Here is a 23,552-nt window from a genome sequence, read left to right as displayed (position 1 = left end):
GCTCCGCTGCTCCAAAGGGCTCCGTGAAGACAAGAACTACATGAGGTAATACTGCTGCTTAAAAACCAAAGAGCTTGAGAAAGCCAGTGGTGGTTACCAAAAGGGACCGTGAAGGGACACAATGTCTTTTGGAAATGCTAGGAAATGTTAGGTGATATAACCCAGTAGCTTTAAAATAAATTAATTTTCTTTCAGGAATTTTATTTACTTCTTATGTTCGAGGCATAAATAAGGCTTTGTAACCAAATATCCCAGCTGACTTCCCCAGCTCTGTTCAAATCATGTTCCCAGTGTTTTACCTTTGGAAAAAAAAAAATCTCTGGCCTACATCTGTGGTAATTTCATGTAGGTTCATAAAGATCACTTCATTAGAGAGCTAACTTCATAGTCAATATTTGCTGAGTTTAAACACATATTCATGTGTAATCATTTACATTAAAAGGACTGAGGTATTTTCTTTACATATTTATTTTAATAGCATGTCATGGGAAATAAGATAAGGCTGTAAGAATACTTGGACGTTAGAACAGGTCCTGCTCTTGTCACTGCATTTCTCATCTCTTTCAAGAAAAAATCCAGAAGCCAAGTTTACCTCAGGAGGAAGACAGTTGTCTGAGTCAGAGTAGGATAAATTTATAGGCAAGAAATCAACAAGTGGAAGCTCAACAGTGTCTGCAGAGATCTCAGGTGTCACTTCTCCCAGGAACGCTCAATACATGACTCATTTTGTAACTTTGGGTCAGCCCAGGTGACTTTCTTTACAAGTTACCTGAAATCATTGCTGTCTGCAGACAACCCTGTTTCAGAAGCCAGTGCTGGCTTTCCAGGAGGAAAACGGGAGGGTATTAAGCTGTGTGTAATTTGTCCCTCACTGCAGCTCAGAGGTCCAGATCCCATCATAGGGACAAATCACTTATTACATCTTTTGACTTAACAGCAGCCTATGGCAGCTCCAAAGGCAGGCAGCTTGCAGCAGGGGTGCCAGCACAGTTAAGAGTGATTGAAAAAGTTTGTGCATGCACATCTTCATGTGAGGAACTTTTCGACATAAATAATCCTATGAGAGCATTAGAGCCTGTTAGATCTGTACAATGAAAAATTACTCTGTTCAGCTTCTAGCTTGGGTGTAAAAAGTAATTCAGGGTGCCAGAATAGTGTTTTTACTTATCCAAACCAGATTTCTTTAACTTGGTCACTCAGACTGGATCTGAGAGCCCTGGATGAACTTTTCCTCCCCCTGATTCAAACCAGCAATTTCTTCTTAAACAAAACACAGACTGTCTGGGCACTCACAAGGGTTACTTTGTGGTAGTTAAAGATTTGGGGAAATGGGTCTCTCTTCCTCCTGGCTGGATGCCATACCAAGCTCTTCAGCATCCAACACTCTGGGGCTGGTGGGCAGTGCACTTTCCCATGGGGAGGGTGCTCCTCCTGCTCCAGCCTGTGCATGTTTCCTCTTGCCTCTCTCTAGCTATCACCTACCCCACAATCATGTTATTTCCCTGAGCTATCTGATATGAATTTAATCCCCAGAGGCTGAGGAGGACTTAATCTGGTTTCTCACCACCCATGTGGATTCCCTTACCAGTGGGCTATTCAGGGAAAGGCAACTGCTACCTCCAAGTGCTTTAATAATTCTTTGATTCCTCAGCTTGTACTGCCAGTGCCCAAAATGAAATGCTTTGCCATTTGTTTTGCCTGAAACTATTCCACAAAACTGCTTCCAGTTTATGAATGGATTTGGCTACCTCAGAACCTCATTTTTAGCTAAGTCGCAACTTGCCAACAGCCCTCACCCAGTGCTATTCTTGAGTGCTTTGCCCAGTCTTATGTTTCAGAAGCAGCGCCTGTGTACAATGTGGCTGCTACAACCTTCTCTCCAAGCCCTGTCCTCCCTCAGTCAAAACAGGAAGGCAGGAGAGGAGCTGTGGCCAAGGCCCCTTGACCTTCCAGGGAAACAGGGAGTATTTATGTGGAGACACTGGACTGATGATCTTAGCTGTGTTGACAGGGATGAGTTATAAAGTGAAGCAGGCATAAGTTCAGTTTTAACGAGGCATAGGATTTCCAGGATTTAGGAGTGTTTTTAGCACCTTTCCCCTCTTAAGACTGCTCATCCCCACACTTCATCTGCTTCCAGATGGGTACCAGTACCACTCGATGGTTTGTGCTGGGAACTAAGAATCAGTGCTGGGAGGTGGTGGGAGCCTGCCATGGACTGGTCTGGTTCTGATGTAGCACAGGGCAATTCCAGGGGCTCATCCAGGGGCCTGTCCTCCTCTACCACCCTCCCCTATGGGGCTGCCCTCTCCCTCCTCCCCCCCATCTATTTAATACCCTGGAGAATTGGGTCAACGGCTTGGGGGCCCTCAGGGAGGGGGAGCTGGACATGATGCATCTGCTGGAGCCTTGGCAGAGCCGCTCCTGCACTCGCAGGGCTTTGCCAGAAGGATCCACAGAGCCAAACAGAGGTAGAATTGGCCTCAAATTTTAAAGTTGTCTGGAGTGCATTGGTAGGCCTGATTCACAGTTCCCACCCAAACCCATGAGGAGAAGGAACATTTGGGGAAGAGGGGAGAGAACAGAGGAAGGAGTCAGTGACTGAGATTTCCACTTTTTCACTTGAGTCCATCCTTGGTAGGATAAACAGCCAAATTTTTTATGTAGGCAAGAATTAATACAAATCATACATTTCCTTCCTTACATGAAGGAGAATGCAAAATCGACTTCAACACACTGAAATATGCCTGTAAAAGAAAATTAAGCTTAATAGTTATGCAATTATTGCATTCCTTTATTTTAAAATAAGGACAGGAAACACCAATTAAACCTGCAAAAAATATTTTTTGTGCTTCTCTTGATAAATAACCCAAGTTTATGACTAATTCTATTCTGTGACCCAGAGAAGACTCCTTTCTTCCTGTTAGCAGATGAATTGATAGCCAATGGATTCTTTGTACTTTCTTGCTGTGGTAGGAGAGTAAAGCAAAAAGAAACCCCCAACGTTGCACTTTTTAGCCTCAAAGAATTAGCTGAATTGTCATCCCAGCCTCTACCCAGTCAGAAGAAAAGCTCTTACATCTAGGGGGAAAGAGCATTCGATTAAAATGGGTCTGATTATCAAACAGAGCTTTTCCACAGTGGTCCAGCTCCGCTCCTGTTGAGTGATGTACTACTTTCAGTCAGTAAACTTGTACAGGAACCTTTCTGTCAATAGATGTATTTTTTGTTGAGTATTTCACAACCAGAGAAGCATGACTTATCACCCAAAGTTGTCTTTGGGAGAACAATTAAGTTATTTAAGATGAGCAAGGCAAGCTGCTGACACATTTCAGAAGGCACTGCTGTTCAGTTTATGCAGACAAAGCCTGAAACGTGAAAGCTGGCCTCCTGCCTTTGTTTTCTTCTAACCGGCTGCTGCCGGAGAAGCAGATTTCCCTGTTCCATGGCTAACTAAATCTGCCTGGTTGGCTTAACCAGCGAGCACATTCCTGCACTTCAGGAAGAACACTCCGGGCTCATTATGAGCTACTGGGCTACAGCCTGACGCTGAGAAAACAGATTTGTTTTGGACAAGCTGCTCTGACACGGAGGTGCCAGGGTGAATAACCTTTGGGGGGAAAAAAAAAATCAACAAACTAGTATAAAATCAAAAACCTGTCATCAAGAGCAAGATGAATAATCTGACAAATGAATGGCTCTGTATTTTATATCAAAGCACAAAATAACTGGAAGTTGCAGGGATCTGACTCATGAGCAGAAATAGGGTGCTGGGGCTGGCTTGAGCTGCTGCTACCACCAGCTGCCTGCCCCCACCACTGGAGAATGGGTGGCTCAGATGCTGCTTCTTAAGCAATTCAGCCACAAAAGGCTACAGCTAAGCATTTTAAGAGAAACGTGTCAGCGCTAGTTTATAGCCTCACTGCTTAAGATAAACCTTGAAACTCCTGGGTTGCCTGGTCGTGGGTTGCCACAAAACCTTTCAGCTGTTGAGGCAGGAGGAACGGGACAGACACCTCGCCAGGCATCTCGCTGGAAGTTGCACCAGGCGCAAGTCAGCGCTCGGCAAAGCAGCATGTCCCAGCCAAGTAGCATTCCGCTGCCACAGCAAGGAGTTGACAGAAGCCCCCACCCCCCTTATCAGCAAAGCAGCCTTTTGGAAACGGGCAAATTTTAAGCCGTGACCTATTTAAACGTCCTGCCCCATCACCGACCAGCAGCACAACTCTGCTACAAATCCCACGGCACGCTGCTGCCGCTGCGTTTCTCCAGCTGCTCTCTGTGACAAGTTCCTAGACTCAAATAGCAGTTCTAATCCTAGCGTAAAGCTCCAGCCCGGCTCCGCAGATAAACACATTGTTTCACCTGGTCTTCTGCGAAAATAAGACTGTGGCAAGTGCCTTATCACTGCTATTTTCTCTACCTCTTCTCAGCTCCTCCTCCCACCCATAACTTTCTAACGTGTTTATCGTGTAGAAAGAGAAAGCTCAGAAAATCAAACTACAAAGGCAGAGGGAAGGAGAAAGGGTGGTTGGATATGTGCACCCGTCCCCGCTGAGGGTACAGTTACACAGCGCCTTCAATTGCTCTAAATTGGAGTTGCCGTAGCAATGCCTGCCCTGCCTGCATTATCCTGTCCTCCCCACCTTCTGTTAGCAGAAAACAAAGGACGTGTATGCGAAAAGCAAAAAGCCCTACCTGGGGCTGAAAACCAGCCCTACCTAAAAATGATTCGTTTTGGCTCATTGAGCTCCATGCAAAGGCTCGCTGTACACCTCGAACCACAGGAGGGCAAAGGAAGGAAGCACCAGGTTTCTGCAGGACGAGGAGAGAAGAAGCAGATCTGTTGCTCTGTTGATTTTGGGACAGCTGAATTCCTGCAGAATGAATTCTTAGCAGGGAAACAACAGTGCCGAGAAGCTGCCTCCGTAAGAGGAATCCCATCCAGCTCCCCTCTCAGCTCCGGCAGGTTACTTGCCACTCTGGGCTCCCTGCCTGATGCCACACTGTTGGGCCACAGCTTGTCCGGGCTGCAGGCTGGGAGTGTAGCAAGGTAGGAGCTCTTGTGCTGGCAGCTGCATTTTTCTTAACTAGGGCAAAAAATTGCAACTTGAGGGTTGGGGGCATGTTGTACACGTCTGGAAAAAGATGCCTCAAGTTCACTCAGAGCTATTTTGACACTGAATTATGCAACATTCTGCTTTGCTATATCAAAACTCCTGATAGAGACCTCAATTTTGTTTCACTAACCATTATTCAAAGAATGCACTAGCTGAAAATATCTCCCGAAAGTTTAGTGATGTGTGGGGGATGATGCCCAGGCTCTGAAGTCATGAATACCAGCACAGTTAACCAGTGAGATCTGCAGTCCTGAGGATGTCTCTACATCCTTTCTGCATCACTCATGCATTACCTGAAGTTGTGTTTGTTAAAAATTCGACACCGTTATTGATGCATTTGTGGTTGGTAAATGGCTTTAATCAAGAGTTTTCTTTAAAAATGTACTTTTAAATACCATGTGATATGTGGAGTCATACACACATGCACATACACACATTGCGTCGCAGCTATTACACAAGAAGGGTTCTGGCCACGGTGCCTCTTTTCCAACTCTTCAAACAAACAAAAAAGAGAACTGATGAAAGATCAGGTAGTTTAGGAGAGCTTTAAAAGGCAGTGGCTTCTGAATTGCCTTTGCGCTCCCAGGTCCGCAGAGGGAAGAAGCATCAGGTGTGCTTCCCCAGCCTCCACGGGTGCAGCCGACCGGCACGGTCAGACGGGATGCCTGCCCGGCGCTAAACCCAAGGATGCAGAATATTTGAGAGTGGTTTGGCCGCTGGCAGTCAGCTGTGGGAGCCTCAGGAGTCAGGATGCAGGAATTTGGGTCCTTGTGTCAGGAACATTACTTGGAAAGTATCGGGGGCAGCCGCAAGACGGTCCGAAATCCCTTATCTTATTTATCTATCTCGGCGCAGGGGGCAAGGGAGGGGAACCGACGGCACCGTCCCTCCTGGCTCCGGGGGACCGAGGGCTCCCTGACGTCTTGCCGGGGGTCCCATCCCTTCCCGACCCGGGCACTGCACGGCACCATCCCGACTCCAAGTCCCCCGCACCCCTGCCCGTGCGCCCAGCGGCGCGGGGCGGTGGGCGACAGTGACAGCTGCAGCACACCGCAAACTGGGCGGGATTATTTTTTTATTATTTCTTCCCACCTTTTCCTCCTCTACGAGCCGCGCACTGCCCGCATCGCTCATAGTAGAGCCAGGTCTTTAACTTCGCACGGGGAAAGGAGCAAAGAGAGAAGCGGCCGGGACGGGAGGAAAGGAGGAGGGTAGCCGCGGCTCGGGGGGCTGCAGCGAGGGCGGCCGGCACCTGCCCCCGGACTGCGGCGGCGCCCCCGGACTTACTTTCTGGGGGTCGGCGTAGGTGCCCAGCCCCAAGAGCGGGATGCTGTTGCCGTCGCTTAGCGGAATGCGGTGGCTCTCGGCGGTGAGGTTCATCGTGCCCGCAGGTAGGGCCGCCCCGGACCCGGGGCTGACTCCGCAGGGGGCGGGAGCCGCCGCTTCGCAGCCCAACCTCAGCCCCTGGCACCGGCACCGACGGCTGGACGGAGCGGACCGGCGGTGGCTCTGAGGGGACCGAGGGACGAACTGCTCTCTCCCGCCGCCGGGGAGCGCCTTTTTGGGGGGCTGAGCCACGTGTGCCCGCGGCTGCCCTGCACCGCGCCCCGCCGCGCACCGCCCCGGCCCCGCCCCGGGCCCGCGGCCACCGGCTCCCCGCGCACCGCCCCGCGCTGGGACGGCCCCGCCGCGACCCCCGCGGGCCCGGCAAAGGCTGCTCCGTGCAAGCCTCAAGGGCCGTGGGCCACCGGCACCTTGAGCGGCTCGGGGCGTTGCTGCCCACTGGCCGGGGAACCCTCGGGCTGCCCGACCGGGAGCTGCCGGCAGCGGGGCACCGGCTTCCCGGGGTTTGGGGTGGCAGGTCTTGGAAATGTTGCCACAGAGGTGTAGAACAGTTTCCACCTCTCCTTTCCGGGGGTTGAAACCCACTACTGTAGAGGCAAGGAAGGAAGGAAATCCCAGACGGGTGAGTAGTTTCTCTGCCTCAGCATGAGTCCCAAATTACAGTGAATGGGCTCAAGTTCCTCGTGGTCTGGTTCTGCTCCACAGTGGAAAAAAATGTATGTATTTCCTAATGCTGATAGCCCAGAAGGAGACAATATCCTTTATGAAATTCATCACACATCTCTTACCGTCTTTTCTAGTCCTCATAGAATACTCAGGGCCATGCTTCTACACGACTCTGCATATGTACCCTGTCCTGAACCACCTGCTTTGTGACATCTATGTTCTCCACATTTGATCTGTAAGTGTATGGTCTTTTAGGTCTTCCTAGACCATCCTGAAATTAAGCCTTCACAGAACGTTATTCCTTAACCATAACAATGGTCTTTGCCTGGCAGATTATTTTATCTCCTCTAATACCCTACTTAGCTTTCCATGCATGGTAATAGTTCATCAGATTATGCAATTCCAAGAGGGGTTAATGGATCCATCATGATAATTTATCTCTTCAGCTCTTGAAATCAACAGGTGTGCACTAGTTTGCATTCGGGGAAAGGGCTGGTTGCTCCTAGGGCTGAGAACCTGCCCGGAGAATAGCCTACCATGAGACCCTTTTAGTGTTCCTCATTAGATATCTGCGAGGGTCTCCTGAGATGGAAAAACTGCCACTTCCACATTGAGGAATGTTCCAAGAAGTTCAGGAGTAAGTGCAAGTCAACTAATCCCAACCCAAAAATTTCTAGACACTTGGGATGTCCTGCAGGACAAAGGCAGGGTGCTGTGGTTGAATGTAAAACGCTCCTTGGAAAGTGGACTGAGTGTGACTGAGGTATAGTGAGAGACTGTGCTTTATCTGGGCAACACAGTGCAAAGAGCTGCCTGTAAGGAGGCTGGGTTCCATCTCAAGGTGGGGAAGCTGAGGCAAACTGCAACCTGGCTGTAGTTACTGTGGGCAGGCTCATCCTGCTGGACCCTGTCTGCGTGTTGCTGCAAGCTGTGGGTACCTGCAGGAGGAAGGAAAACCAGTGGCCATCTCCATGCCCCCTGTTCCCATGTACTGATTACCGCTTTCTTGCTACAGGAGCAGCTCCGACGTCTCTCTGTGCCAAGCACACTCTGTAGGAGGACAAGTCAATGCCAGCTGCGTGTCTAAGCTATAGCTATTATTCTATTGTATTTCCAGTAGAGGAGCAAACACATGGAGAGATGGAAATGGGGTGAGTAGAGGAGAGTCTGATGTGGCAGAGGACATTCAGGGACTTCCTTATTTCCAGTCCCATTCTAGCATTTCATGAAGAGGCTCTGCTGCCCAGCAGCTGATTCCTATCTCTTCACTTCTGTGCTCCAAGTCCACTCCACAACCTGCTTTTCCATAATTCCTCTCAATCCAGCATCTTTTGGGGAGTTTTGGGGTGCAGTTTGGCTCATTTGCTTTGGGCTCAGAGCACATCCAGTTCACTCATGTGCTCTGGCAAGACAGCAACGCGTGCCCGGAGCTGCGCGTGATCCCGAGCTAAGCAAAGCACAGCTGTGTCTGCGCTGCCTGTCCTGGGGAGAAGAGCAAGTGCAAGGAGCCTCTCTGGCAGGAGTACACGAGCCTGACATGTGATAGCCTTCAATGACAACTGTGAAAGAAGGATTGATGGACTTGCCATAATTCACGAACAGGTAGCTTGGGCAGGAGAAGGACTTGTGCTTCTAGGAACAGGAAGGCAAAGTGGTCCATCACCCACAAGGCAAGCCAGCCACAACAGGCACTCCTGCCACGGGCACAAGCTCCGGGCACTCATCACGTTAACAGGCAAAAGTCACCTCACTTCCAGCTTCACTGCTGGGCTGGTCCTTACAAAACTAGTCAATGTGCTTGCCCCAGAAGTTGGAGAGAGGAAGAGGATTTTATAAGTCCTTCCCTCCACTCTTGCAGCTTAAGTGACAGCAAATAATATGAACACCTCTTACACATGAGAGTTTTAAAGTCCCATAACTCTAGCTCCCTACCCTACTGCTCCACTGCCTTTCCAGATTTTAAATTAAACCCCAGAAAATAGATAGGGAATTGACTTCCCCCCCCCCCCCCCCTTACACCCAAGTTACTAACCAAAAAGAACCTTATTTATGGAAGCTAGAAATACTAGCAGGTTTTCAGTTGATAATTAATATCCTTTAAAGAACAAAGAAAGCCAAATAATGGAGCCTGAAGCCTGTCACATGTAATTCTTGTTAGCAATAATTTCTGTTAGCTGTTCAGAGAAGCGCGGTTCTCAATTTCAGAGCTTAAATGACTTAACCAGACTTTTTATGAGGACACGGTATCTAACAACTCTGACTGCAAAACAATGCAAGTTTCTAGAGGCAAAGCGTTGGCTGCTGGTAGTTGTCGATCAGTAACAATTCAGGAGCTTTTATAAAATGCAGATGTGATCTCAGTTCTTTCTCTAGGAAACAAAACCAGTGACATTTCAGCCTGGCCTGACTAGCAAGTAATGAGTGCTGCCATCCTATCAACACAAGTTTGCCTTCTCTAGTGAAGCTCTTAAATCACACAAAACACCTTCAGAAGCAAGTAAGGTAGGTTTGTGATTCATGTCTTGATGGTGCAGGGTTTTAGAATTGCATTAGTCATCTCAGACCTAAGTAAAGAGCAGAGATTTCAAAAGCAGCATCTTATATGTGTTCTGTTCCCCACCCCCTGAATCTCCACACAAATAAAGTAGATTAAAAAAATAAAAAGTAAAATTAGATCTAAGTTTTTTTTCAGGAAAACTGGGTCAGACATTTGAGGATTCTTGCTCTTAAAAACTTGCTGAAATCTCAGGTAAAGAAAGTACTCAACGGCCTCTTTACCTGGGCAAAACTGGCCAGGGATCTTTTAAAGTAAAGAGGTCACCTTTTTACTCATTTTATCTCAAATTGCCAAGTACCCTGGGAACGGGAGAAAACGTGTGAGGCCTTTAAATATAGAATCCCCAGTTCTTGGAAGGAAGGAGAAAGAGTCATTGATTTAGAAGGACTGGCCTTGTCATAATTTAGATTTCACGTTTTCTTGGACATTCATGGGTTGCTTCCCCCCCCCCCCCCCTTTTTTTTTTTAACTTGTTTTGGACAAGAGAACGTGTCAAAAATAGTGTTCACCTGAATCTTCTTGATCTAGGTGTGTTTACACATTGCAGATTAGATCGGTAAGATTCTAGAGGTGGGTGACCTGTAGTGCCTAAAAATGAGCTTTTTTTAAAAAGGAAAATTGAAAGTACTTTTATAATACTTGTATTTGTTAGATAAAAAATGCATGTTGCTACAGTTTCTATTTTCTCTATGAGTCGTGCTCCACTCTGTGTAATTATCTGCTAGAATGTATACTCTGCATGTGTTTTTAGTTAAAATTTCTTAAAACACGGTCTTAAAGTCTGCATATTTTCAGCCTAGTCCTTTAATAACTCACATAAAATAGCATGTGTCTGTCCTGCATGTGGGATATTTACATATGTATTTTCAACTATTTAGCTTAGAGATTTTGGTAGCATGTGCAAGACTAATATTTATTTTCTATTTTGCCATTACCGATAATAAAGCAACACATATAAAGGAAAACTTCTAGCTTCATTTTTAAACTCCAAGAAATAAGGTGTGTGTGCTTAGTAGAGGGCCTATACATGAAGTGTGATTGCTTTTTTAGTTCTTGCTACTTCTGCCACAAACGATATAAGCTGAACTGAAGAACACTTCTCTGTTTAAAAAAAAAAAAAAAAATTGTAGCATCTTTTATTCTATTTTCACAGATTATCACAATAATCACCCATATATCCCAATATACTTCTCGAGGGCACCTGATGAGAAGAATGGTCCCTTACACTGCCTTCATGATTCCTTCATTTAGTGACCAAGGGATTCCTCATATGGAAGCATTTGTGATCTTTTCCCTTTGGTGATGTTTGTTGCACAATGAGGCTGATCACTGCCAGGATAACAGCCTGGGCTTTGTTGGGAAGTGTGATGTAATGGGCATTCCTTGCAGTTTTTATGCAAACACCTTTTTTTCCCTGTCTCCCACTGGTGCATGTAAACTACTTGGCAAACAATGAAACACTTAAGTGACGTGCTCTTTTTTTATTGCAATAACTTTTATCTCTGCTAAGGACTAGTTCTTGGTAAATTCTTCTTTGAAAGACCAATGATTGCCTTCAAACTTTCAAGACTTACTGCTTGGCAGTGATGGGAATTATGATGTATGTACAGTTTTAGGAAAACTCTTCTCTGCAAATCCTGCAAAGAAGTATCTGTTCTCCAAAGACCTCCTCTGGCCTGACTTTTCCAGCACTTCTGGATCCCCAAGGAGAGCATGAAGACAGGGAGAAAATGTGCCTACCACTTGTGCCTATGGAGAGATTTAGGAAAATACTTGATGGCTGGGTCACTTATCCCTTCTGCTTCCTATAAATGCTCTGTGGCTACAGCTGTGATAAAAGGGAAATTCCGATGTATCCTTGATGCTGTTCCATTGCTTCTAGTAACATTGGGAAAGTGAAGCCACTGCAAGCCTTTGATCACTCCTGGGGTACAGGAAGAATGCCAGCAGCTGCTCCAGATTATGCTCCCACCACTCCTGTGCCTGTGGGGATGTGCTCATGCTGCACCAAGGCACAGGGGCTTCCCCAGGGACCAGTGACCATCCCAGTCCTTCCCTGTCTCCATGCCACCTTGGGACAGGTGCAGAGCCCCGGGCTGTGGCATCCCCTGGAATGCCACTGCCACAGCCCTTGTGCTGCATGCTGTGGGATGGTCCTCGGGGGGAAGTGGCTGTGCAAATAGCCAGGGCCTGCTCAGCAGTTTAACCCCGCTCTGGTTTGGGTTGTAGTCACTGAGGGAAGCTGTGGTGGATGCTGTACCAGAAGCAGCAGCCACACAGAGACTAGGGGAAGCAAAACCTCACAACACAAGAGCCAAATTAGCCAGGCTGTTTATCCACCACCGTGTTCCCCTTGGCACAACAGGAGAGTGTCTGGCATTACCAGTACAACCCCCTAAAATGTGCCCTTTTCCCTTTGGTGTCCGCTTCAGGAGCTTGAGTTGCTCCATTAGAATCCAGGGAGTGTTACTTACGGGGTGAAAAATTCCTGTGGAGGGTGAGGAGCTCCTTTGGAAGATCAGAAACTGCTGGGAAAGGGAAAGAGTTGCTCAGTTTGAAAAAATAATCCTCCTAATTCTTTGGAAAGGTAATGCTCTAGTCCTGTACCAGTGTCACTTATACAGGCATTGTCTCATGAGCCTGCCCTCTTTTGGGCACTGTCTTCATGCTCAAGTTTGGTGTTAGCAGGGCTTGCAGCAAACTGAGCCAGTTTATTTCCTACCCCTGACACTCTACTGATATATCACTTTCTTCTAGAACAGTGCCTTAGTTTTTTCTCCTGACTGTCTGCTCTGGCACATGAGTGACCTGAGAGCTGGTGAGCGCTGCCTCTCAGATCCCCAGCCAAAGGTCAGTAGCTATGTGGTGGCCTCTGGATTCCTCAGATACCGACCCCTGTCATGTGGGGAGGCATTAACCTTTGGCCCTGAGTAAGTGTCCTCATATCTCACCTCAGTTAGTCTGGCCTGCTATTTGATCCTGCCCTGTATAAACCCCTTCCCTTTGGCATCCCGCAAATCTAAGCCCCGTCTTGATGATTTCCAGTACGCCATCCACCTGATGCTGATGGGAGATACCCTGTGTGTTGCACCCAGGGCTGAGTAAGCTGTGGCAGAAGCTTGGGAAGAGCTGATTGTCTGTTCACAGTCCCTCCTGCCTCCCGAGGGAGCAGTGGTGGTGGTGGCTCCCGCTGTGTAACCTCTGTTCCTCACCCAAAATAGAGACAGCTTCTGTGGGAGGATGCTGCCTGTATGATGCAACCAAGGTGTTTCGAGAGTTTGCGGTTTGGGATTTTTTTAACTCCTGATTCATGGGGAGGGAGTCATTGAGAGTCCCTTACTTCAAAACAGGTTCTTGGGACAGAGTTAGACTCATCACCAGATCTTAGCATGTTCCAAAAATGTGAGATTTCTCTTGCCTCTTTTTTTAATGTAGAGCTTGGTCAGGGGTTCACCTCAGTGCACGACCACTATTCTTGCCAACTCCCATGTTTACTTGACACGTAATCTCTCGCAGCTCCCTTGGGTCCATCTCAGGGCTGTACAGGCTTTCTTAGTTCAGCTCTGATGAATGATCATTTTACTTCCTTGCACTGGGTAAACAGCTGTTTTCCATGTTACCTGCTTTAGGAGCCTCACTGGCATGTTGTTTCTTTCCTTGCCTCCAGCAACAAGCAGACACAAATGACTAATTGCAGCAGGGCTGCACCAGCACCTTCTTGCAGTCAGGACAGTGTGAAAAATGCACATCATTTTCATACAGCACACCACATGTCAAATGGCTGCAAGAGAAAATAACAGGGAGCAGGCTCTTGCAGTTTCTCTTCCATATCTTTTACTATTTAAAAGAATGAAGGCAGCACAGGCTTGGAGATGAGGGTCCCAAAGTGGCCAGTCCCCTTTGGTCACAGCACTTCCAGATTCAAGCCTGGGGAAGCTCTCCCTTTGAAGTAAATCTCACTTGGGCAGGAACTAAGGTCATGAGGAGGAAACTATTAGCTTGTAAAGAGAACCCCACAGGTAAAGTCTGACCTCCTGCTGTTTTCTTTGCTTGCAGATATTTTCCATGGACACGTTAAAAACAAATGGTATTGTGGGTTTTGCTGGTGCTACCTGCTGGTGGGCAATGCTCTGTGTCAAAAGAAACAGGAAATTTAGAAGAGTAGGCTTTAAAACATCACATTGATGCATTTTAGCCTGCCTGTATGCTTTTTAAAGCGTGCCAGAATGCTTTAAAAGGCCCGATAAACTCATCTTTGTGTGGGTTAGTCCTTGTCCTGGAGCTGGCAGCCCAGGAGGCGGGCAGTGCTGGTGGGAGCTGAGTGATGCTGCCAAAAAATGTGAAGCCCCACTTGAGCATCCGTGTTTTATGAGTAGATGTTCTATCAGGGCTGGTGGGATTTACAGCTATGTTCAGCTCTTCATTCCATGTTTTGTACCAAGGTGCTGCACGCAGACCACAGCGGGGGGTTTTCCTCTAGGTAGGCACTCAATTTGCAGTGGCCATTTCTTTTGTCTGCTTTACAGATGGAAATCTTTTTTCTGTTTTCTGCTTTTCTTTTCCCAAATTGCCACTGAATTTTTGACATTCGCATGTACATTGGCAGATTAAGAAATCTCCTGATGCATTGTGAGACGTGCTTATCATATTCTGCCAAGCTCTACCAACCTGACACTTCCATACCACCTTCCATGCCACCTTGCCTTTGAAATGTCATTGTCAGGTTTACTCAAGCCTGTGCCCAAATATCTACATTTTATGTAAGTCTCATCCTTCTGCCCCTGCCACTTTTCCATGCCTTTTGTCATCTTGTGCAATGAGGCAACATGATGTTAACCTCCTCTCCAAGGCGTTGTGTAGCATCTCTGCAAATCAAATGGTGGTGATCCAGTTGGGGATTAAGAAATAGAAAGACATGAACAATTCCTTGTTTGCATAAGACTGGAGAACTGTTGGGGCAGAGCTGGGGCTAGAACCCAGAATAAGTCATGGGACTGCCTGTCATAACAAGAAAGGGGAGCTTCTTTTTTTTTTGCAGCAGCAGCTTCTTTTTCTGAGATTATTTGTTAAATCTCCTGTAATTGGTTTAGTAAACACTAATAGGTGGGAAACAAAACAAAATGTTCTCTTCCAGCTTTCGTAGACTGCGTGGTATCTCTCACAGCCACATCGGATTAATGGTGGCTGTAGGGTAGGATTGTATCATAAAACTTTTATTAAATGTTTTAAAGCCAATTAAAGAGACATTGCCAATTTGAGCTTTCTAAGATTTTACAAAGTAAATTTTTTCCATTGTAGTCAAAATGCCTTTGAAGTGCTAGATCCTGAAATTTTTAACCATTTAAGAAGTAAATTGCTATATATTCTCTGCTGATGCTGAGCCAATACTGTGACAGAAATTAAACTACTTATGCACAATACTGTTGTGGGCAGACAATGAATAAAATGCTCCAAAGCAGAAATTCATTCTTCCTATTTGCTTCATTTACAGAGGTATTTTAAATCTTAATTAAGTGACATTTTAGACAGGAGGGTTTAGGTTCTCCTACCAGTTTGATGATGTGTCTTTCAGATAAGCCTTTCTTAAAATCCTCAAGTCTCCAAATGGAGAAAGGAGACTTTTTGTGAGCGTAATACTGATTATTAGAAAATCCATATGTCTGAATTCTTGAATTTCATTACAAACCAAGCTTCCATTTCAGGTATATAGTTCCCCTTATTGTAAGGCATAAAATGTCCTTTTTTTCCCATGGAGGTCATTCAGCCTACATTTCAAGGAGCAAGCAGCCTATGACAGGAAAAGGATCTGCAGGGCTCAGTGTCTAGGGTAGACAGGAGATGAAGGAATGTAGATGCAGTCACAGCTTGCTTCCCTAGGTAGCGTTGTACTTGCAGTCGTGTGAGAAATATAAATGTTTTGATGGAGCTCAGGATGCACTTGGCTTTCTGGGCTGCAAGCTCATGCTGCTGGGTCATGTCCAACCTTTCAGCCTCCAGTACTCGGAAGTGCTCCTCAGGGCTGCTCCCCATCCCTTCATCCACCAGCCTTTTGTCATACCAGGAGTAATTCCTTTCCAGTTGTTACTGTGATTAAAACACCAGGAACCTTGATCTTTAGATATGAGCCTCTCAGGGCATATCTTGGCCTGTTGTAGCATCCTCTGAGAGGTGAAAGAGTTACCTAGAGTGCCTTGGATGTGGTCTACCTCTGTCTGTGAAGGGGCAGAAGAGGCTGGGGCAGAAATACCTTCCCCCCCTGCCCAATCCATTTCCAGGGTGCTCTTGGTGCACATCCTCAGCTCTGTGCGTTGCAGAAGGCTGGCACATCCCCTCAACATGTCTGGTGATTCCCTGCACACTTGCAGGGCTGATGTGTGTATTTTGGGGAGCCCATCAAGGCTGGAGGTGAGTGGGCCTTGGCACAATGTCACCCTCCTGGTCTCACAGCTCATTGCTCACCCGCAGCTGGGACCTGACAGGCTTTTTTTGTCTCTGTTTTGTATAAATCTTCGTCACTGTAGCACTTCATCTGATGTGACTAACACGCATGGTTTTTCTCTGCTCTCTCCCCTGAGGAAGGTGGGGGGAGAATTAGTGTGGGCAGTGCAGTATTTCTGCTCCAGTCTGGTTATTTTAGAAACAAACTTAAAAACATATGTTCATTTCAGTTCGTTTATGTGACAGAGACAAGGTTGAAGAGATATGCCTGGAAAGTGTAGCTGAAGCCTCCCTAAGGGCTGTGTTCAGGGATCATGTTACACGGAGTTTATTGCAGGCTGGTATTTAAATTCACTATAGCCTTCCCTATCATTGTATTTTAAAGGTCCCTTTCTATTACAAATCTGTTCATTTTGTCTCCTTCTCCTATTTGTACCTTTTCCATTTCTTGTTCTTTTCAGGACAATTTCATTTTTGGAAATATTCTCTGTTCTGCAGAAATCATCATCTCTACTATAGAAACACATTTGTATAAACCTTGATCGCCCAAATTTTCTCCTCATCTAGATCCTCATTGTGTTACATGTTGTGTCCTTGCACCAAAATTCCTGCCTAAATTTCCAGTCCTGTACCTTTGAAATACTTGTGTGTTAATAAGGCAGCAATTGGGATTGGCAGGACATGGTGATGGAAGATTTCCTCATGAAAAGTGAAGATTGGAAAGTCTGGTTTTCATTTTTCATCAAAGCAAAAGGAGAGTTTTGTACATGATGGTGGGAAGAAACCTGAGGAGGGGAGATTTCAGGAGATAAAAGCCTGTCTGCTGGGGAGGGAGGTGAGGGAGCAACTGACTTCAAGCCTCAGCTCAGCTGGACCTGGATGTAGACCTGAAGCCCCTGCCTCTGTGAGCTTGCTGGCTGGGGCTGCTCCCCTCCTGAGCAATGTTTAAGGATGTAGAAACTGTTTGTAAAGTTTGTATTTAAAAAGGGGGGGGGGGGGGGGGGGGAAAGCAAATTGGCAATTTTTGGAGGGGTTTTGGTAAAGTCTTGCATGTTGATACTGGCGATACTATGGAAACTTGATTTGCAGGTCCAGAGAGAATCTAAGCTGTGAAGGAAAAAAGCTGAGATTTTTGGTAGGAACACATAGTTTTGAGCACTCCTTTTGACTTTTCCTCTTAATAATATTGGTGGGGATGTGGTTAATTTTGATGGGAACAGGATCAGTGTATAAACCATGATAAGCCTTCACTAAATGAAAACTGGAAAATGTCTACTGAACAGCTTTTGAAATGTCTGGATGTAAATAAAAGGGATCAGAGGCCTGTTTGTTGCTCAGAGAATGTATTTGACTCTGAACTAATAAATTTTCCCAGATTTTCTTTAAAAAGTTAGTTAAATGAAAGGTCAGTCCCATTTGTAAACAAAACTGTCTGAATTTATTGTTAAGTAAAAGCATCAGGGGGTTTTGCAGTACTTTCCTCTGTGGCTGAGTGCCGGCACAGTTGCTTTTTAGAAAGCTTAGTGCATATGATTCTTTTTTATTAGAAAATAAACAGAAAAGACACTCCAATCAGTAGCTTCAAAAGGTCCTTACTGCAATATCAGTGTAAGAGCTGTGCAATAGCCTCCTGATGAAATGGGAAAGCAGACAAATTGTTTTCAGACACTGTGGTAGAAAACTGAAGCTCTGGCCAGCTTAGTGAAAAGTTTATGAACCTTCTGGGGAGTCTCCGCTACATTTTCCCAAGCTACACTGATTTTTTTCACTGATTCTTTGGAACCAGGTGAAAATCAGTAGTTTGGGGATTCAACCCAAACAGAAAAGAGGAGAGAAGGACACTCTGAGGATGTGAAATCTTGTACAGACACATGCAAAAAACAAAGCAGCTGTTTGCTGTGGTGCACTGTGCTGTGCAGAGCAGGAGGAGTGGTTGCCTCACAAACCTTTGGGTAAGGACATCCTACTCACTCTCCCCCTACCCTGTGGCTGATGTTGACAGTGCTACCTAGTTCTGTTCACATTACCTGCCCAAACTAGAGGTCTGTGAGGCGTGTGAGCACCCTGCAATACATCAGGGAGATCATTTCTGTGTAGGGACCCAGGCTGCATGAACTCAGCAGCTGCAAAAGTGGGACTGCCTCTCCAGCTATCCCTAATTGTTTTGCCATGGCAGTGCCAAGTTCAGCATGGCTCAGATTCTTCTTTTTGGTCAGGACCTGTAGCAGTGGTCACATCACTGAAGTTTAGTGTCTGAAGTGCTTCATATCCTATGCCTGTGCCCCCTTAGCTTTTTATATAATGTGGCTTGTGCATGGTGTCATTTTACTAGAACAAAGTTTCTTAGGCACTGCTGTAACCAGAGATACCCTGACCTTACTGTCACATGCTGGCTATTTCTTGTGCCAAAACAAAAAGGTGAGAAAATAGAAACTAAAGGGATAGAGCAATTACCATGTTTGTATTTGCATTTCTCTCTCCTGATCCTGTAAATAATCTAGTTTGTGGCAATGTTTCTGTTTGGAGTTTCTGCCTCATTTCTGTTTGGCAAACACCTTTGGAGAGGCTTGGGAGGTTTTATTTGCTTTTACAAGGAAGAGAGAAAAAAGATGAGGGGGGTTTGACTGAGGCTGTTGTGAGGCCAGTGAAGCTGCAGCACACCAGCTGGGAGCATGGCTCACTCTTCACGTGTGCTTGGGGAGGCAGCCAGGTTCCCAGACAGGATGGACAGCTAGCTGGGAGGAAAAGGACAGCCCAAAAGGCTATGTAGTCACATGGCTAGGTTTTCCTTGGGCTGGCCTTCAACCCCCTGTCCCCATCACCATTCCTAGGCAAGGCTGTGTCTCAAGGCTTGTGTAAAAAAAAAGAGCTACACCCTTTTAATTGAAGCTGTGTGTTTAAACAGGTTTATTGGAAACTAGTGCATGTGCCTGGACTCTTATTTCAGCATGAAGTGAGGGGTTTTTTGTATGTTTTGTTTTGGTTTTGCTTTGTTTCGTTTGACCTTTGTGTTATTTTAGCTTAAGAAAAACAATGAAGAGCAGACTGCAATTAATATACCATTTTCATACCTCCTCCAAAAAATGCATGATATAGTGTTTAAACTTGTCAAAAATCATGGTAGACAAAGCTTGATAAACTTTGGTTCCTTTCCAGAAAGGTGAAGAGGAAAAGATTTTTCCTGGACCTGGCTTTTGAAAGCAAATTCCAGTCAATCTCTGCTGTGCCTCACTGAACCCAGGTTCCTTCCTATTATATCAGTGTGTGATGCCTTATAACAGCTCCCAAGACTTTAGCCTGTGACCTCTTAAAGAACAAATGCATGCTTCTCTGTAGAGAAACTCAATGATGGGAGCACAAATATTTCTGGCATTTGAAATTTCATTTCACTGTTCAAATTTTAGAAATGTATTTCTATTAAGTAATTAGGAGTCTGCTGACACTGAATGAAAATCACAGGAACATTAGGCTATATGGGAGAGTGACTTGTGTGTCCTACCAGATGAGGAGACCTCCTAATAGCCCAAAGCTCTTCTGGAATCCCCAGCTGAAGGTACACAGCTTTTGTGATGGCCACCTCTTGGCTCTAAGAGAGCTCATTTCTCTGAAAGGCAGAGCCCTTTTCTTGCCCACTCTGCCTTCGAACTAAGAAGCACGAAACCTAAGGGATGCTGTATGACTTCCTGAGTTTTGTGTTATGCATGGACGGCTGGGCATTGTTCGCGCCGAGCGTTCAGATAAGAGGGGAGACTTTGCATGCAGTGCATCCCCTCTGAATTGTCCCACAGCAGCCTGTCCCACCGGACCACCTCAATGGCTGAATGAACAGCAGCTGTTCATTAACAGGGAACAGAGATCCGGCGCTGGCCATAGGAAGTAAAAGCCCTAGAGCACACTGCAGTAGCCTTGTTCTCCCTTTACAAAGCTGCTCTCTGTTAAACTGCGGTATCGACCCTCGCTGGCGTACAAATGCCCTTCGTTAGGGTTTGCACGCTGTGTTATATGAGTCCACAGTTAAAAAGCAAATGAACAAAACCTGCTTGTGGTAATTTACTGTAATGGCACTGGAAGTCAGTTTAATCAGGGGAAAAAAATGATTGGGGTGATTATGCTCAACTGTAATGCTGGAAGGAGCAGGACAGCCAGGCGCTGAGGTGGTGACTTCACCGGGGACTGTGGAGGAGATGGATTATTTGCAAAATCTCAGCCTGACATGGCTCTCCCAGAATTCAGCCTGCTCCTAAGACACATATGCGTGTATGTTTAATAAGGTGTTAGAACAGAACCTGAAATGTTCATTCATGTTCCCCTGCTGTGGATCATTTCAGTGACCATCTGGTGCCCCTCTTTTTTTAAAAGAAGCTCTTGCATCCTGTACATTACTTTCTGTTTACCCTTTGGGCCCCTGCTTGGCAGAGTGCCATGGAATGTGCTTGGTGTCCTGTCCTTTCCTAACTCACCAAAACACTGAAGACAGTGCATAAGGATAAACCATCATGCTTCCGCTCCCACCTCACCAGGAGAGCTTCATTTTACCAGCTGCGGGAGCAGCCTTTGCTTGGAAGGTGGGAGAAGGATGTGAGAGTTTGTACAAACAGTACTTTTATTCCCAAGGAGATTTTTAATGCTTGTTTTGGTGGCTTGCTTAGATTTGCATACTTGGGCAGAGACAGCAGCCTGGTATCCAAGTGGTAGGAGAAGATCTGGTTGAAGAAGAAAAGAATTCCTTTCATGAGTCCAAGAGTTACTGACACCAAGAGCTGAAAGACTTCCCAGCTGAGCCACCATTTTCCATATGTTAGTGCTACAGCTGCAAACCTACCTGGGCTTTGCAGTGTGCAAATTCAGTTAATTTGCTTAGCTGGAAGAAAAGCAGTAACTCTACCCATTCTGAACTGACCAGTGTGGAAGTCTGTATTTTAACTTTAAGAAGAACTAGCAGCCTTGAAGTATGCCACTAGGAATGGAATTCAAGCAATTACACTGAACAATGAATTGCATGTATTTCTAGTGTGTCTGCTTTCATTGACATGATTGAGAGAGGAGAAGGAAGAGGAAGGATGGACCTGACACAAACCATATTCAGTTTAGGAGGGAATGGAGAAGAGACTGTGGTTACAGACTGATTTAGGAGTGCATTGAGTCCCTTGAAGGAACCTGGTGTAAGTGGCTGTGGGTTGATGTTTTTCACGTGGCAGCAATCTTGCTGCTGTGCTGTGGGCACATTAACTCAGCAAAGCTGTATCACCTCCAAGAGACACAGGCTAAGACAGCTGAGCCCATTTCCACCAGCATCACTGCATCTCCAACCCAGCTTCTGCCGGGGGAGGTATTTTGTTGAAGGGATGGAGCTGGGAAGATTCCCAGGCCCTGGGCAGGCCTTGCTGTACTGGCACAATGCTGCTCTATGAATTCTCTGATAAGCTAAAACAGCTGAACTCTTTTACGTTTAGTTTGTTTAAGTGGCCTTTGGCAGTGGCATGAGTACACTGAACATTTTAGTTGTCCCTCTCTGGATATCTTTTGCTTTGTCATGTTGATGACGTTCTCAATTTATTTAGCTAACATTTCTTGGCTAAAACTATGTTGAACTCTGCTTCAGGGGGCCTCTTTGGTTGAGATACCTCCACAGCTTCTCTAAGAAGCAAGTCAGGATTTTTCTGGTCAACAAAAGTGCATTTGCATTTGTTCACTGTTTTTCCTCTTTCCTTATCTCTGTTTGTCTTACATTACCATTCACTGGTCCCATGTTGGTATGGTGCCCAAAAGTTGACACTTCTGTAAGCTTGTAGTCTGTGTGTGGTACAAAAAGTACCAGAGAGAGTGGTTAGAGATTGCTATAAAGATCTCAAAGTTGTATTTTGTTCTCCTGAATGAAATTCCTGCTGTAGATCCTCCTACACGCTGAAATAAGGAATCTGTGTGAAAGTGTCTTCACTCCATGTGTGTTTATTGTCAAAGTCCTTCAGGCTTTGTTTGACTATTTTGATGTGTCCAGTTTCTTATCTGATGCTTTCTGGTTACCTTTCCAATTCAAGGACAAAGTCCAAAGAGAGGTTGGCATATGCTTATGGAGGGTGGAGTTGGCAGAGAAATGGTTTAGCTCTGCCCCCTTTTTGATAGGAAAGTTGTCCTCATAAAATAACCCCAGCCGGGATCTGAAAGAGAGAGAGTTTCTGCATCTTCCCTAAGTGCTACTGTCACAGTACCCAAAGGAGCATATCTCATTTTAAATTCAAGCAAACAGCATGACTGTTCCCTCTGTGACACTTTGGTACCACAGATAGGTGATGGGGCTGGGAAGCCACATCTTCAGAAGGAGAATCAACTGTAGGCAAATGTCTCTCATGACTGTTTTCATGACCTGTCCTCAAGGATGTCCAGGGTTCAAGGTCCCACACCACCCCCAGGTGCTCTGCTTCATCATCCCTACTGCTGGAAAACAGGCCCTTACACATATTCTGAACCTCCCTTCCCATGGTTTAAAGATTATTACTTTTTGCTCTAAACCTCCCAAAACTCCATTTTGTATACTTTATATACGCTCTAATGTAGAATGTTTGAATTCCTGAGAGAACACAGAAGAAAGCCAACTCACGCCTCAGAAGGTGACTCAGAGGCTTTTCTGGCCAAAGACAGAAAACTTCACTCTTACCATACCAGGGCAGATTAAAAGCACCTAAGAGTGTCCTGACCGATAGGATTTAACAGGTGGCAAGGCTTGGATACTATGTGAGACTGGAAGGAATCTGAGAAGGTTTATTACAAACAAACTGTGTTTTCTTAGTAGGTGCTTGTGATCTGCCATCCATCCAGAGCGGGAGCAGCAGTGATCCTGCCGCCTCACTCAGGTCAGAGTGAGCAATTATGAGTGAGGACCAGAGTCAACCATAGAATACCTGAGAACAGCAAGACAGCAGGAGATCTTGTGGTGATTATTAAGGGATTATTTGTAACTGTGTCCAGGCAATTTACATGATGAGTAATGTAAACAGAGAGGTTATTGAATGAGGAGTGAAAACTATTAGGCAGGAGGTTAGTGGTTGTTGCTTTAAGTGGGGACCAGAAAGAAAATCCTCCCTGGGGTCATTAACTATATTCTCCTGACGCTCTGCTAGAGCAGAACTTACCTCTGGTCTCAACTGGTCCTTCTGTCCCAGCTTGAAGTGCCTGAAGTGATGGTGATGATTTTGTTGTGTAAGCTATGACATAAGCTGCAAGTGAGTGTCAGTCTCAGAAGATGACAGCATTTCTCAGAGAAGTTTCCTTGAGAACCTTTTCTGATAACTAAACAACCCACTTCAAGCTGATTTTTCCATGTTTCACCAAAGCTGCAGAAAAATCAGTGGTTTTGAACAGTGTTCCACAGCCATTGCTTTGATTTTTGAAAATTCATTAAGAACAACAATGACAACAACAACAAAAAT

General features: G+C 45.8%; 1 protein-coding gene and 1 long non-coding RNA gene across 2 annotated transcripts in view; one reads left to right on the top strand and one right to left on the bottom strand.

The window, feature by feature from the left end:
- The window catches only part of LOC131592613 (aldo-keto reductase family 1 member D1-like), a 34,715-nt gene extending 28,055 nt beyond the window's left edge, over positions 1 to 6,660 (bottom strand). Inside the window, exon 1 of the mRNA XM_058864229.1 lies at positions 6,408 to 6,660. Coding sequence (XP_058720212.1) covers positions 6,408 to 6,500 — 93 coding nt within the window. The 5' untranslated portion in view covers positions 6,501 to 6,660. The remainder of the gene's footprint in view (positions 1 to 6,407) is intronic.
- Positions 6,661 to 6,853: 193 nt separating this feature from the next.
- On the top strand, positions 6,854 to 9,976 carry LOC131592615 (uncharacterized). The gene is made up of 3 exons (XR_009280684.1): positions 6,854 to 7,086; positions 8,146 to 8,281; positions 9,492 to 9,976. It is a non-coding gene; the product is annotated as an uncharacterized LOC131592615 (long non-coding RNA).
- Positions 9,977 to 23,552: the final 13,576 nt, after the last annotated feature.

The sequence above is a fragment of the Poecile atricapillus genome, chromosome Z, assembly GCF_030490865.1.
Source record: "Poecile atricapillus isolate bPoeAtr1 chromosome Z, bPoeAtr1.hap1, whole genome shotgun sequence".
Lineage (NCBI taxonomy): Eukaryota > Metazoa > Chordata > Aves > Passeriformes > Paridae > Poecile > Poecile atricapillus.
The sequence above is the reverse complement of the archived record's forward strand: the minus strand, read 5'-3'. Positions and strand labels throughout refer to the sequence as shown.